We start from the raw sequence: 13,058 nt of genomic DNA, 5'->3' as shown, positions 1-13,058 counted from the left end.
TGGGTGGACCCCAGACGCTGCACATCACCACAAACACACCATCCCCACCATGAAGCACGGTGGTGGCAGCATCATGCTGTGGGGATGGTTCTCAGCAGCTGGCCCTGGAAGGCTTGTAAAGGTAGAGGGTAAAATTATTGTGGCAAAATATAGGAAAATCCTGGAGGACACTCTTATTCAGTCTGCAAGAGAAGTACGGCTTGGGAGAAGATTTATTTTCCAGCAAGACAATGACCTGAAGCATACAGCGAAAGCTACACAGAAATGGTTTAAAGACAAGGTGAGTGTTGTGGAGTGGCCGAGTCAAAGCCCAGACCTCAATCCAATAGAGAATTTGTGGCTGAACTTAAAGGGCTGTTCCAGCCCGTTCCCCATGCAACCTGGCAGAGCTTGAACAGTTTTGTGAAGAAGAATGGAGTAAAACTGCAGTGTCCAGATGTGCAAGCCTGACTGAGACCTATCCACACAGACTCAGTGCTGTGACTGCAGCCAGAGGTGCATCTACTAAATACTGACTGGAAGGGGGGGAATATTTATGTAGTCACTTATTTGACATTACATATTTTTATTTAATTGACATTACTTTGTACAAACCTATTTTCACTTTGACAGTTTTTTTTGTAATTTTGTTTTTGTCAGAAAAGCCAAATTATATTGACCATGGTCGATTTATAAAATCTATAAAAGGATAAAACATCCAAGGGAAGGGGGTGAATACTTTTTATAGGCACTGTATGGCAGTCACTGCAGCACACTTCTTCACTACTGCTCGAGATTTTATATAACACTACTGTACATTTTGAGCAGTTTTGCCAAAATTCTTGTCATGGAGGCTTAAAATGCACTGAGCTTATGCTATAAAAAGAAACTGTAATATAACATGCATTTGGAAACAGATTTTAAAAATGTACCTAATTCTACACTGTGTGGTAGAAACATCTGTTGAGATCAATGCTGCATTAAGTGCATTTACAATTTAGTTTTATGGGGTTTTTTTAAGCCTTTGCTGTTTTTATTCTATTGCAGTAGGCGCTTGTGTGTCTCTTTGCCCATCTTTACTTGAAGATTCAAAGCCTACTACTGTTTCCCAAAAGCATTGGTCCCATTGAATAACTCAGTGAAAAACTGCAAAAAAAAAAAGTTCTTTGAAGGTGGAAAAATAATGTATTTGGAAGGCTGTCATTGCAGGGTTTTCTGAATTTCTGAATGAAGACACTTCATTTCTAAAAATTCAGAAGTCATCATTCATGCCAACAGAATATTAGAAAATTGTCTTTAGCCCACTTGCAGTGGGTGGCTGCACAGCAGTGAATGGTGTGTAAAGGACAAATTTAGGACTGGATAAATGTGCTTTAACTCAATTTTGAGGCTAGGTCACTCGGCTCGGAAACTAATATTCACAGTTGAGAGACCAGTGCTCAAATGTGTCACACACAAATCAACAGACTGTGATGCTGAGAGTGTGGAGAAGGTCATTCACTGAGATTCCCAGGGTGCACACTGCTATTTACACAAACATCCAAGCCGCTGATGTGTCACTGGCTCCAGGTTCCAGTTTCACAAAGACAGACTTTGCCAATGGCATAGACGTCAGACAGATATCTCAGTTCCTCAGTCACACAGTCTTTAGTGTCTTGATAAGGAAGATTTTGCCTTGAATTGTGTGTAAATTAAGGCTCTTTCCTTGGCTAACCAACCAACCGTGTCAGACTCCTCATCTTTGTTCACTGCAGCAGAAAATAGTTGCCTTCTGTGAGAATTAAACTGCTTCACAGAGATTTAGTAGAAAATTCAGCAAAGAATGTAACAATACAAGAAACTTCCAGCACTGAAAAATCTCAGTGCAGTACAGACATGTACAGTAGTAGTGCTGAGATATATTTCCAACAGGTTATTTATTGTACACTCCAAAAACGCTTTCCCTGCCATTGCTCACTCCATAAAATGTTAATGAGTCACAAATGTTTTGCCTTTTTTCTCATTTGGTGCTAGTAATCACCAGCTTGGGGATAGGGTGGCTAACTTTCTAGTTTAGACTTAATACGGTAAATCAGTCTTTATTTGCGTGAAACTGTCTAACTGGCATTAAACTAATCAAAGAGCAAAATCTCACAAGTGAATCCATTTTTATTGGAGTTCATTTATTTCACTATATTAAATGCTGGTATGACCAGGCTTTAACGCTGCAAAGGCTGTGGGATATAAGACTAAGGCTCATAAGGGAATCATGTAAATAGACTTTTGATTTTCATCTGAACTTTTTGCTTAGACACAAAAACAGAAAATGCTGAGATTCACAATGTTTGGGTTTTAAACCCTTAGCAGAAAAAACAAAAAAAGCCCAAGTCTGTTGACTTTCAATCTATGTATGTGTTTGGTTCTTTTCTTAATGTTTATGTGTATAAGACTCTTTTCCTCTTGTTGCTTGTATAAGAGCTTATTGTACATCTGACCACACTTGGCTTTTAATGTTTGAACTGAATCAAGATTTTATGTATTTATTTTGACATTTACTTAATTAAACTGGAAGCAATGAGCACATATTTTAGCATTATGGCTCGAGCCCACAGTAGCACAGCGTGTGTGGCTTGCTGGACTGTGGTGAGACGTACTCAGGAACAAAAAGACCCATGCTCCCGCCGGAGACTTGCTTCAGCATCACCGCATCATTAATCACATGGATTTGAAACAGTACAGTTCACTCTGTGACCTGTGGCTGGGAGCATTGTCCCTGAAAATTTTTTAGCACTGAACGGCTTGGTGAACAACCATGTAAATAAAGATGACATCGGCTGCTTTGCTTTATGAAATCTGGACTGTATTAGTTTAAGATTCTTTCCAAAGTGCTTTTATTTTGAATTATTGTGCCATAATATCCTGTAGTGTTTTTCTGCTGGTTTTAGGTGATGTTGAATCTGCCACTTAGATAAATCTAAGGTGTTACTCTCTGCTAAATGCTCAGTGGGTGTCTGTCAGCAAAGCTACAGCTGCTGTGTGTTCCAGCGCTTGTTGAAGCATAGCAGCAGTGTAAAAGGAAGTTCAATGAATGCACTGAAAGAGATCTATACATCTGTCTCTCTATGGTTGCCATGGCAGCCAATTGCAGATGAACAGACCAGACATCCCCAGATGTGTATCTGTTCCTCCACTCCCTGTTGTTCCTGACTCTGCTGCTTGTACACATTTTCAAGTGAGAGGGTACATTTTCTTTTTGTTTCTAATTAGTAGTTAGGTCCTTCACAAAGTCTGGAATCATTTGTTTGCACTGTCAGAGCTGAACTGGATCCAGTATAGCTTTATTTGGTCAAGCCTTATTTTGAGTTGTGTTACCAGAGGAACTGAAACTGTAATAAGCATCTCAGCCTGTCAGACAGCCCACCCCTTTGTTCCAGGCTGAAACATCTGCTGGATGGACTGTCATGAAATTTGGCAAATACATTCATATTACCCTCAGGATAATTTATAATCACTTTCTCCTAGCACCACCAAAGGTCTAGAACGCTACCTGAACTTGAATTTACAGTAGTACTAGTTGACAAATGTTAGCATGCTAACATGCAAAACTAAGACTAAATATGCTAAATATTATACCTGAATGGTCATTGTTAGCATTCTGATGTTAGCATTTGGCTCAAAACACTGCTGTGTCTACACACAGAGCATACTAGCATGGCTGTAGGGCTATGTTAGGCAGACAGTGACCTTCCAAGAAATTTTTGCCCCTTTGACAAAAGCTGACAAAAGTTTTCCTCTTATAATTTACACCATAATTTTATTTCTACAAATTTATTCTGGGTACCACTGTAAATATAAGGATTGTGTACAACATCACACATCTGATCATAATTACTGCCCACACACAGAGAGACATGCAAATTGAGGGTACCTCATTCTGCACAAGGCTAACTAGCTTTACAAACATCTGGAGTTAGAGAGGAAAAGTTAAACGGAGCTTAATTCCATAGCTACAGACAGGAAAATGCTGTTTCTGTGCTAGAGGAGCCTGGAAAATGGCATGAAGGGACATTAGGACTGAAATATTTCAGCTGAATCACAGCAGTCATTTCAACACAGGTTAGAGGATCTGATTATGGCTATCCAACAAATGATTGCCCACACTTCTCTCCTACCTTCAGCCACTGTTACAGACTCATCTGCCATACATTTGTTGGAAAATGGATTTAGTTCCACTGAATTTCATGGCCACCTCTTACAGTGAAGCATTTCACTCCAGTTTAAGCCCAGACTGGCCTAGCCAGTGACCAATGCTTGTTTTCCCTCTGTGTGTTTGGACAGCTGTGGCTGGTGTGTGCTAGGGACACATTTAGGATTGATTATGTGAACTTTTTTCAAAGCTAGCTCATGGGCAGTGAAGCAGACTGAAGATTTAAACTCTGGTCTTTCAACTGGGGGATGTAACAGGCAAGCAGCAGTCAGCTTAAGGAGACTCCCAATATGCAGAGCTGTGATAGCAGGAAGGCTACAGACAGACATTACACATACATGAAGTTCTATCATACTGTAGTTTCAGGCATCACAAAATAACTTTAATGTTTTGGAAGAAACATTACATTGGCACTTTGTTTAAATTTTGCAAAAATGCAGCAAAGCTGTTGTAGCTATAACTGGACTTCTTATATTCATTCTTTTGATTTATGTATTATACCTAAACCAAATTAAATAAGTGGTGAACAAAGATGGTTTTCAGATTTTATTCAAGCTAGATTTGTGTTGCTTTACAGTATATTATCAAGCCCTTGGTTTGTTTTTCAGGAAACAGTGGGAAATTATCTGTTCCCCTTCCAATTGTCATGATGATAATTTTATGGTTTGTGATATGGGACTATAAAATATGTATTTTTACTTGAACTTTAATTTCTCATTTAAGAAACAGACATGGCCAACATTTACTTGAATGAATGTGTGTTGCTGCTACCTGTTGCGTTCTGATACAAGTCCTTTACACAAAGTCATTTTCTTGTTAAACCAGTTTCTAATGTCCACATTCGCCTAACAATTATTGTTGGTGAGTAAATCGTACCAAAGAAAAGAAACACACTGTATAAAAAAAAAAAAAGCTGTTACTGACATTTTCAGGCAGAATTTGACTGCTGATCTGAAAGACTGTTCTTCACTCAGAGTGCAATCAATCAGGTGCGCTGTTAAAAATCGTCCCCAGGGAAACTATAACGGCGGAAAGCAGGTTCTGCAGAAACACAAATGAGCGATCCAAAACATTGGCAGTGAGTAAAGAGTATTTTTTACACCACTTTACAAAGGCTAATGTATAATTAGCAGTGTAATTTCACCTCCATATGGGTTTTTACTTGAGTATCATCATAAATAATCAGAAACGTTCAGTTATTTATGGAGTTCAGTGCTGGTCAAGAGGCTTCTCCACCTGTTGCAGCACTGCAGTGGCTATGACATGTCATTTTCAGTCACCAGGGGGCAGTGAAGCCTCTCAGCCTGGCTGACAGCATCGTAGGCTGAACACTGGGCTGCCCTACTGTGTTGTGTGCCTATTCAGAAATGACTTATTTTGAGTGTGGAGGAGCCCTTGCTGTGACTCTGTGGTACGTAAACGGATGTGTAAAGCACTGAATCTGACTTCCAGGGTTGGTTTTCATCAAGCAATCATCAATATAAACAAAAAGCGAGTAGATTTAGGTAAAACTGACATCCTACGGTTTGATTCTTTTACAAGATACGCACGGTGCAGCAAGATACGCACGGTGCAGCAAGATGTAAAACTGAAAATGTGGATAGAGAAATGAGAAGAGTGGAGTTTTAAAAAACACCAATATACCAGATTTTGTGCATTGTCAGCACTATTTAAACAAAGTGATACCCTTGATTGCCTAATTAATAGTAATATTTCGAAAGCAGATGCAAACGTTTAAATATGCAGCAAAGGCAATTAAATAAATAAATAAATACTGTTCATGACGTAACCTGCCAATTAAAAACGATTCCTTTGTTTTCCATCCACATAATGTAATGTAACTGTGATCAGGTATTGTATGTACCCTGTGCACGGCGTATGAGTCACGCAAGATGCTCGTCCCATAGGTTCACCAGCAGCAGCAGCAGCAACAGCAGCGGCAGACACCGTCACCCACACAGAGGGAGGAGGGAACCGCTGGATCCCGTCTATTCTACTCCCCTCCGCTGGACTGATCACATTGATTGATCGTCGGGTGCGTCCCGGAGGAACACCCCCGTTTCCCCCACCTCTTCCCCCACCCCACCCCCTCACGAGGAGCTCGGGGATCGAGGAGAAGCCGCCGTTGTGTGGTCGCAGATGACACGCAGAAGAAAGTGTGTGGGCGGATAAGGAAGTTCAGAGCACGGATTGATGCTTACACACCTACTGTACACGCACTTTAGTAGCAGCGGGAGCAGCACACGCCGGGATCTCTACCCCCAGTTTCTATGAGCAGGGGTGATCCGCGTATGGGAAAATGATAATCAAGTTTGTGGTCATCCTCTTTGTACTTCTGCTCGCTCAAGGTGCTCGGTGAGTCTGATCTGCACCTTTTCTATTTGCATGATCAGGTGGAAGCTGTTTCTTTCTCTGGCGCTTCAAAAGTTGAGGGTACAGTGGCAATTGCGCATTTTAAGTGAATGAGTTAGATGATAATTAATATTTTTTCCAAGGGCTTTCCCGCCACATACACACAAACACACAGCCGTACAAACAAATAAGAGAAAAAACACAGCGACATTTTACTGCTGGGCCCAAATACAGAGTCTGGGCCCGGGTAATCATTCACAGTGGGTTTCACTTCAAATCTAAGCCGCATTCTTGATTGATTGTTATGTTTTTCTGCTGCCACAAAGTTTTCGTGACAGTGAGGTTTATTAAAGGGGAGCTGGGGTAACATGATTAACGACCCCCTATTTCTTCTTTCTTTTCACCCCACCTCCGTCCTCAACATTCCCCCAGTTCTGATCTACCGGAATATGACGATGACGATGAAGATCACCACGACACCACTGTCAATCAAATGCTGGTTCCCAGGTCCTACCAGGAGGCTGCCACACTTATACTAAACAATCTGCTCAAGGAGTATGACAAGACGCTTCGGCCAGACATTGGAGGTAGGATTAGATTATACTGATTTGATGTTTGAAGCTTGTGTAGGAAGTTCACTTACTGGTGCTGTGCAATGTCTTAAATATTACTGAATTGGACTGGAGCTGTCCAATGTGCTGAACATAGCTGGTTTGTATTGGGGCTGTCCATAGTTCTGGAGATTACTGGGTTGTATTGAAGCTGTCCATGGTGCTGGAAATTACTGGGTTGTATTAGACCGTCCATGGTGCTGAACTAGCTGGGTGGTGTTTGAGCTGTCCATGGTGCTGGGAATTAGTGGGATGTACTGGAGCTGTCCATGGTGCTGGGAATTAGTGGGATGTACTGGAGCTGTCCATGGTGCTGGAAATTAGTGGGCTGTACTGGAGCTGTCCATAGTGCTGGAAATTAGTGGGATGTACTGGAGCTGTCCATGGTGCTGGGAATTAGTGGGATGTACTGGAGCTGTTTAAAACTGTTACTTCACTTAAATGAAGCATTAGCCAACTATACAGGAAGTAAAATACCTTAACTGCAACAAAGGGGGAGGGTCACTGATGTGTCACCATTTCTATATCCTAAAGAGAAGTCTCTGACTAAACAGTTAATAGCACAATTCAGCTATTATTTCCACAGACATTTTCTATATTCTCACTGATCCAGGTGCTGCCTACAGGTCTTGCTCTCAGACAGGAGGTAAAACCTGAAAAGCTAAATCTGGGACAAAAAAAGTCCATATATCACCTGCTGCTGCCTGTAAAATTAATTACTGTATGAAAACAGTAATAACTGAAATCGACCCAGAAGAACATAGCAACATTTCCCTCCTATGGATTTTAGCAGCTGCACAATACAAAAATTCTTTTAAGAGACTTTTAGTGAATAAATCACATTGAGACCTTAACAATCAGGGAAATAAATGATGTATTTCAAAAAGAAAATAGGACATGTTCCCTCAATTCCCAGTGTAATTTGAACCCATGTCATTTGCCTTCCAGTGAAAACCATCATCTCTGACTTCTGTGATCAAGTGTACAAGGTGGTACATTAGCATCTCAGTAGGGAGATAGGGAGTCTAACACTAAGCAGTGATATTATTCTTGATGTAAATATTTCTGTCAGTCATAACTCAGTCAAATCTGAACACATCAGCAGGACTTACACTTTCTGTGGATATTATCTTCAGTGTCTACCTTGAATAAATGTCCATTAATCTGCTTAGAAATCACAGTAAAACATATTCTTTATAACTCCAGAACTTGCCTAATGATCAGTGACAGTTATTTGTAACTCAGTAACAGTACTGTAAACAAGAGCTGCTATAGCTGATTTGGCATACATTTAATAATGTCAGTTTGACCAAATGTAAACAAATACAGGCTCAGTAACTGACTTCAGGGAAATAGTAATGCTCATCTCACAAAATCTCCAAGTAATGGAATCTGTAGCTCCAAATCTATCTCTCAAATCAAAGCTAAAAACTAATGATAGGCAGTTTCATGTTGCACTATCAATATTTTTCAGAGTACTAAAGCTCATCAGCATGGTTCTTATATTTCTGGAAAACTGACACCACCCTCTATTTATTCATATACAGTTGTTTATACTATTTGCCCCAGGCGGTGTCTGAGGGGTGCCCACAGTGTCAGACGTTGGAGCCCTATAATTTCTCTATGGTACACTATAAAATATTTGAATGCAAATTTACAGTAAATTACTACTTCTTTGTTAATGATTGTTAATGTTTGTTTTTGGTATATTTTCCCCTTAGATTCAGGTTTTGCATCTATGTGTTGAAAGTTCTCCAGACAGGTTTCTTGTATATGCTCAGATTTTTTAATACAGTGAGAACACCACTGATTTTGCACATCAAAGTCTGTTTACAGGTGTTGAGAAGAACTGCATACAATATGTGCAAAAGGTTGCATAAAGCCTTTTGTGGCTCCAGAGGGAGCTGATTGAAGTCATCATTGTGGCTGTGTTTACTCATGGTAACAGTGAAACAACGGCGCCATCATGAGGTCAAATCTGAATAAATATTACGAGCTATCACTTAGATCCAGAATATTATAAAGTTATACTTGTTTTAAAGTTATACATGTCTTAAAAATAATAGTAAAACAATATTTCACACCAGAACAAAGACAAACATTTCAATGAATACCAGGAAGTTGAGTGCCTAACTGAATGAAATAGACGGAGTAGTACTGTATAGTCCTGGGCTTAGTGCTTTATGTCCAGTTCAGTAGTTAAAGCCAGTGGTTTCCAACCTAGAGGTCAAGTTCCTTACAACAGGTCACAGGCTTCGGAGGGCCATGACATGATGAATGGGCAAGAAAAGCTTCTGATACACACATTTCAAGTAATTTCTTTGCATGTCCTCAAGTCCTTTTCTTTTTTTCTTTTTTTTTTGGGATATAGTGGATAATGTCAACTATTATATTCACAACCACTGATTTAATTTCTTTAATCTGAAAAGTAACTATCTAGAGCTGTCAGTAAATGCAGTAGAATAAAAAGTACAACCTTACTTGTAAAATGTAGTAAATAGAAGTATCAGACAGCATAACGTGGATTTACTCGACTGCCTCAAGATTTTGCTTTGGGAAAGTACTTTGTACTTACACTAAATTGTCCCTAATTGGGATTTTGTATGCTACACATGTATTATCTGTCTCTCAGATGCAGGACTCATGGGGCTGAAGTCATTTTAAAGTTTATTAAGAATCAGATTTAAAGTTTATTAAGATTCAGGCTGAGACCTACTCCTACACCTTGAACTTGCCTTCATTAAGCCTGACTTTCTGTTCTATTGATTTCATTTGGGAGTTTAATAGCTTGAGATTAAGTTTCAACTGACTTTGTGCAAAGACTCAGGTGGGATCAATTATCTCCATATCATTAAGAGTGTTTATTTATGTTCATTGATATTTAAAATGGCCAAGCAGCCCGCTTTCACAAGCAGTAACCAGGTGGGATGTTATTTCATATATTTATTTATTCACCTCACAGGGAATCTCCCTCCAGCTCTGCTTCCATAATTAAGGATGAAATTTTGACAAACCTCAGTGTCGTCCATGAAATGTTAATGTCTTGGCAAGATAATGTGATGCAGCAGAAACACGCGGGTGTGCGGTTGGGGGAAAAAGATACACATGGAGATACACACAAAATGAACACACTTGGAGATGATGCTGAGTCAAAGACAGATCTGGGACATTTAAGTTATTGTTAAAAAAAGAGAGAGGGAGAGAGTGAGAGAACTGCTGCAATGGATCTCTAAGAAACATGCACACTCTCTCTCACACAAAAGGCTAACAAGTACACTCACATAGACAGCCAGCCACTGCATTCAGACTCATTTCTAAGATACACCTGGATTTTTGTCTAAATCAGGGGCATCTTTTTTAGACATGTACACACGTATTACCAATAGTCTTCCTTTGACACTTTTTAGATCTGAGCTCCTCTGTAGTTCTGCTTGTTTAAATGCATCTGTCTGTGGAACCAGAATACAAGCTGTTCTTTTAAACAAACAGTATTTCTATCCATCCATTGTCTATACAGTTTATTCCTGAATAGGGTCGTGGGGGTGCTGGAGCAAATCCCAGCTGACATTGGGCGAGAGGCGGGGTCCACCCTGGACAGGTCGCCAGTGTATCACAGGGCTGACATGTAGACAAACAACCACAATGAAGTACAGTTGTTTGTTAAAACTATTTCTTTAAGCTAAGATAAGTAGGGGAGGCTGGTACCCGTTAGAGATTTATATTTTTTTCTGCAGTGTTAGATCTTTGTGTAAAATTCTTGTATGTGTTGAAATGTGATTTATTTCAACATGTCCAGGCCATGCTACAGTTTATGTAGTGAAAAAAGATATGACCATTGTTTTTCACATGCGTCAGGAAAGTAACTTTGAGTGGGAAGAATCTATGAATCCAGTTTCATATATGATTGATCCTTGCTCCCCTAACAGCGCTCAGATGGAAATAATTCCAGGGTGAACAAGGATCTGGTAGAGATAAGAAACTTGGGACGCTGCCAGGTTGTATTTGCATTGGTTGTTACTAATCTTTCAGCTCAGTTACAAAGGTGAAAGGGCAGGATGCAAAGGTGACCTCATAGAACAGTGGTTCTCAGTGAATGCCCCCTTACTTTAAGTTGAAACCTCTTGCCACTTCCCACGCCCGACACACTGCCCTCAATGCAAACTGGATATTTTCCTTCACTAAGATCATCATTTAATCAGATTACCATTTGTTATGAGTGGTAGTTATTTCCAAATAATGTACATGTTCCTATATTTAAAAACCTGCCATGTCAAAATCCCATAGACAGCACTGAAGAGCAGCGTTGGGAAGAAACTAAGAACATTTACTCAAGTACTGTAATTTTGAGGTGTGTGTATTTAATTTTCTGCTGCTTTGTACTTCGCTACATTGTAGATGCAAATATTGTATTTTTTACTGCACAACATTTATTTCCTAACTTTAGTCACTAGTTACTTCTCAGAATCAGATAAATAAAACAATATAGTATGAGACCTTATTGATCCCCAGTGGAGCTCACAACCTGCCCAGCAAGTACCCAACAGTACTGTATTTCAAATTGTAAGCATATAAGGTAGTTGACATTAATTGATGTAAGCAGTAACTCATTATTATCCAATTATATGATGTGCATTAATGTGAAATGTGCCATTTTGCATAATTATTACTTTTTGTTTTGGTACTTTAAGTATATTCTGATGCTAATATGTTTGTACTTTTACTTAATTAATATTTTCAGTACAAGAATTTTACTTATAACAGAGTAATTTTATACAGTGGTACTGCTACTTTCACTTAGCTAACTAAGAGTACTTCTAAGAGTATATGAGTACTTCTTCCACCACTGCTCAAGAGTGCCTTTAAATGTATGTTTCAACCTCAAACATAAATTATTACTGCTATTATTTAGAAACCAACGAATTAATGAACAATGCACAATTAACTAAAGTAACGATCTGGATTATTTATTTACATGTATTTTTTTTAAGTATTAAACCGGCTTAACACACCTCCTTCGTCAATGCCCACCCTTTTCACACTCGTCCTCACTTCTGCCCGCCTCCCACCGCCCCCTGTCATTCTCCAAACAACCACTGGGGGGCGGTACCGCCTCCGTTGACAATCATTACCATAGATTGAAGTTACAAAACAAAAACAGATGAGCTTGGTGAAGTTGACATAAGGGGTCATCCCACTCAAAGACTACTGGAAAGTTGTCAAGAAAAAGAGAAAGGTCAGCAGAGGAGTTTTGGATGGATGATAGAAGGTAAGATTAGTGAGACAGGCTTGGAGGACAAAAAGATTAGTCCTACTGTTCCATTATCTGTGATCCCACCTTGGATGTTTGTGGAAGTAAATACAAATATGAGCTATTTAGAAACAGAGAAGAAGGATAGTGTGACACAACGTGAAGTAATTAGATATATAGATAAAAATTATGCAGGATTTCTTAAAATATATACAGATGCATCTAAGACAGTGAATGGTAAAATTGGTTCAGCATTCATTATACCAGAATTAAATGTGAAATCAAATAAACGGATCAGTGATAATGTCTCAGTATACACAGGAGAATTACTAGCATTAGAATGGGTAGAAGAACATAAACCATTGAAAGTCTTCACTGGATCAGATTCCAGCAGTTCTTTAGTGAGTATTCAGAACATCCAGTCAGACTCAAGGCAAGACATAATACTGGAAATAGCTTGTATACTACTCAGATGTCAGAGGGCTGGAATAGATATTAGGCTAGTTTGGATACCAGCACATATTGGGGTGGAGGGAAGTGAATTAGCAGATAAATTTGCAAAAGCTGTGCTTAAAAAATGAAATGTTTGTGTGAAAGTAAGCTATAGTAAGGCTGAGGTTAAGAGTTTGATTAAAAGGAAACTGAAAGAGAAATGGCAAGAACTGTGGGATAAAGATGGCAA

At 39.4% G+C, this 13,058-nt stretch overlaps 1 protein-coding gene across 3 annotated transcripts in view; it reads left to right on the top strand.

The window, feature by feature from the left end:
* The first annotated feature begins 6,064 nt into the window (after window positions 1–6,064).
* The window catches only part of LOC109955675 (gamma-aminobutyric acid receptor subunit gamma-3-like), an 81,272-nt gene continuing 74,278 nt past the window's right edge, over window positions 6,065–13,058 (top strand). For 2 of the 3 annotated variants that reach the window (XR_002274300.1, XM_020592079.1), the window contains exons 1-2: window positions 6,065–6,520; window positions 6,950–7,104. Coding sequence is in view for 2 of the 3 variants with exons in the window: in XM_020592079.1 (XP_020447735.1) it covers window positions 6,465–6,520; window positions 6,950–7,104 (211 nt within the window). In the remaining variant the exon portion in view is untranslated. Of the gene's footprint in view, window positions 6,521–6,949; window positions 7,105–13,058 lie in introns of those variants that run through there. The other variant, XM_020592080.1, reaches the window with a different exon arrangement.

The sequence above is a fragment of the Monopterus albus genome, unplaced genomic scaffold (genome assembly GCF_001952655.1).
Source record: "Monopterus albus unplaced genomic scaffold, M_albus_1.0 scaffold16.1, whole genome shotgun sequence".
NCBI classification, from domain to species: Eukaryota; Metazoa; Chordata; class Actinopteri; order Synbranchiformes; family Synbranchidae; genus Monopterus; species Monopterus albus.
Note: the sequence above shows the minus strand (reverse complement) of the source record. Positions and strands in the feature narration are given on the sequence as shown.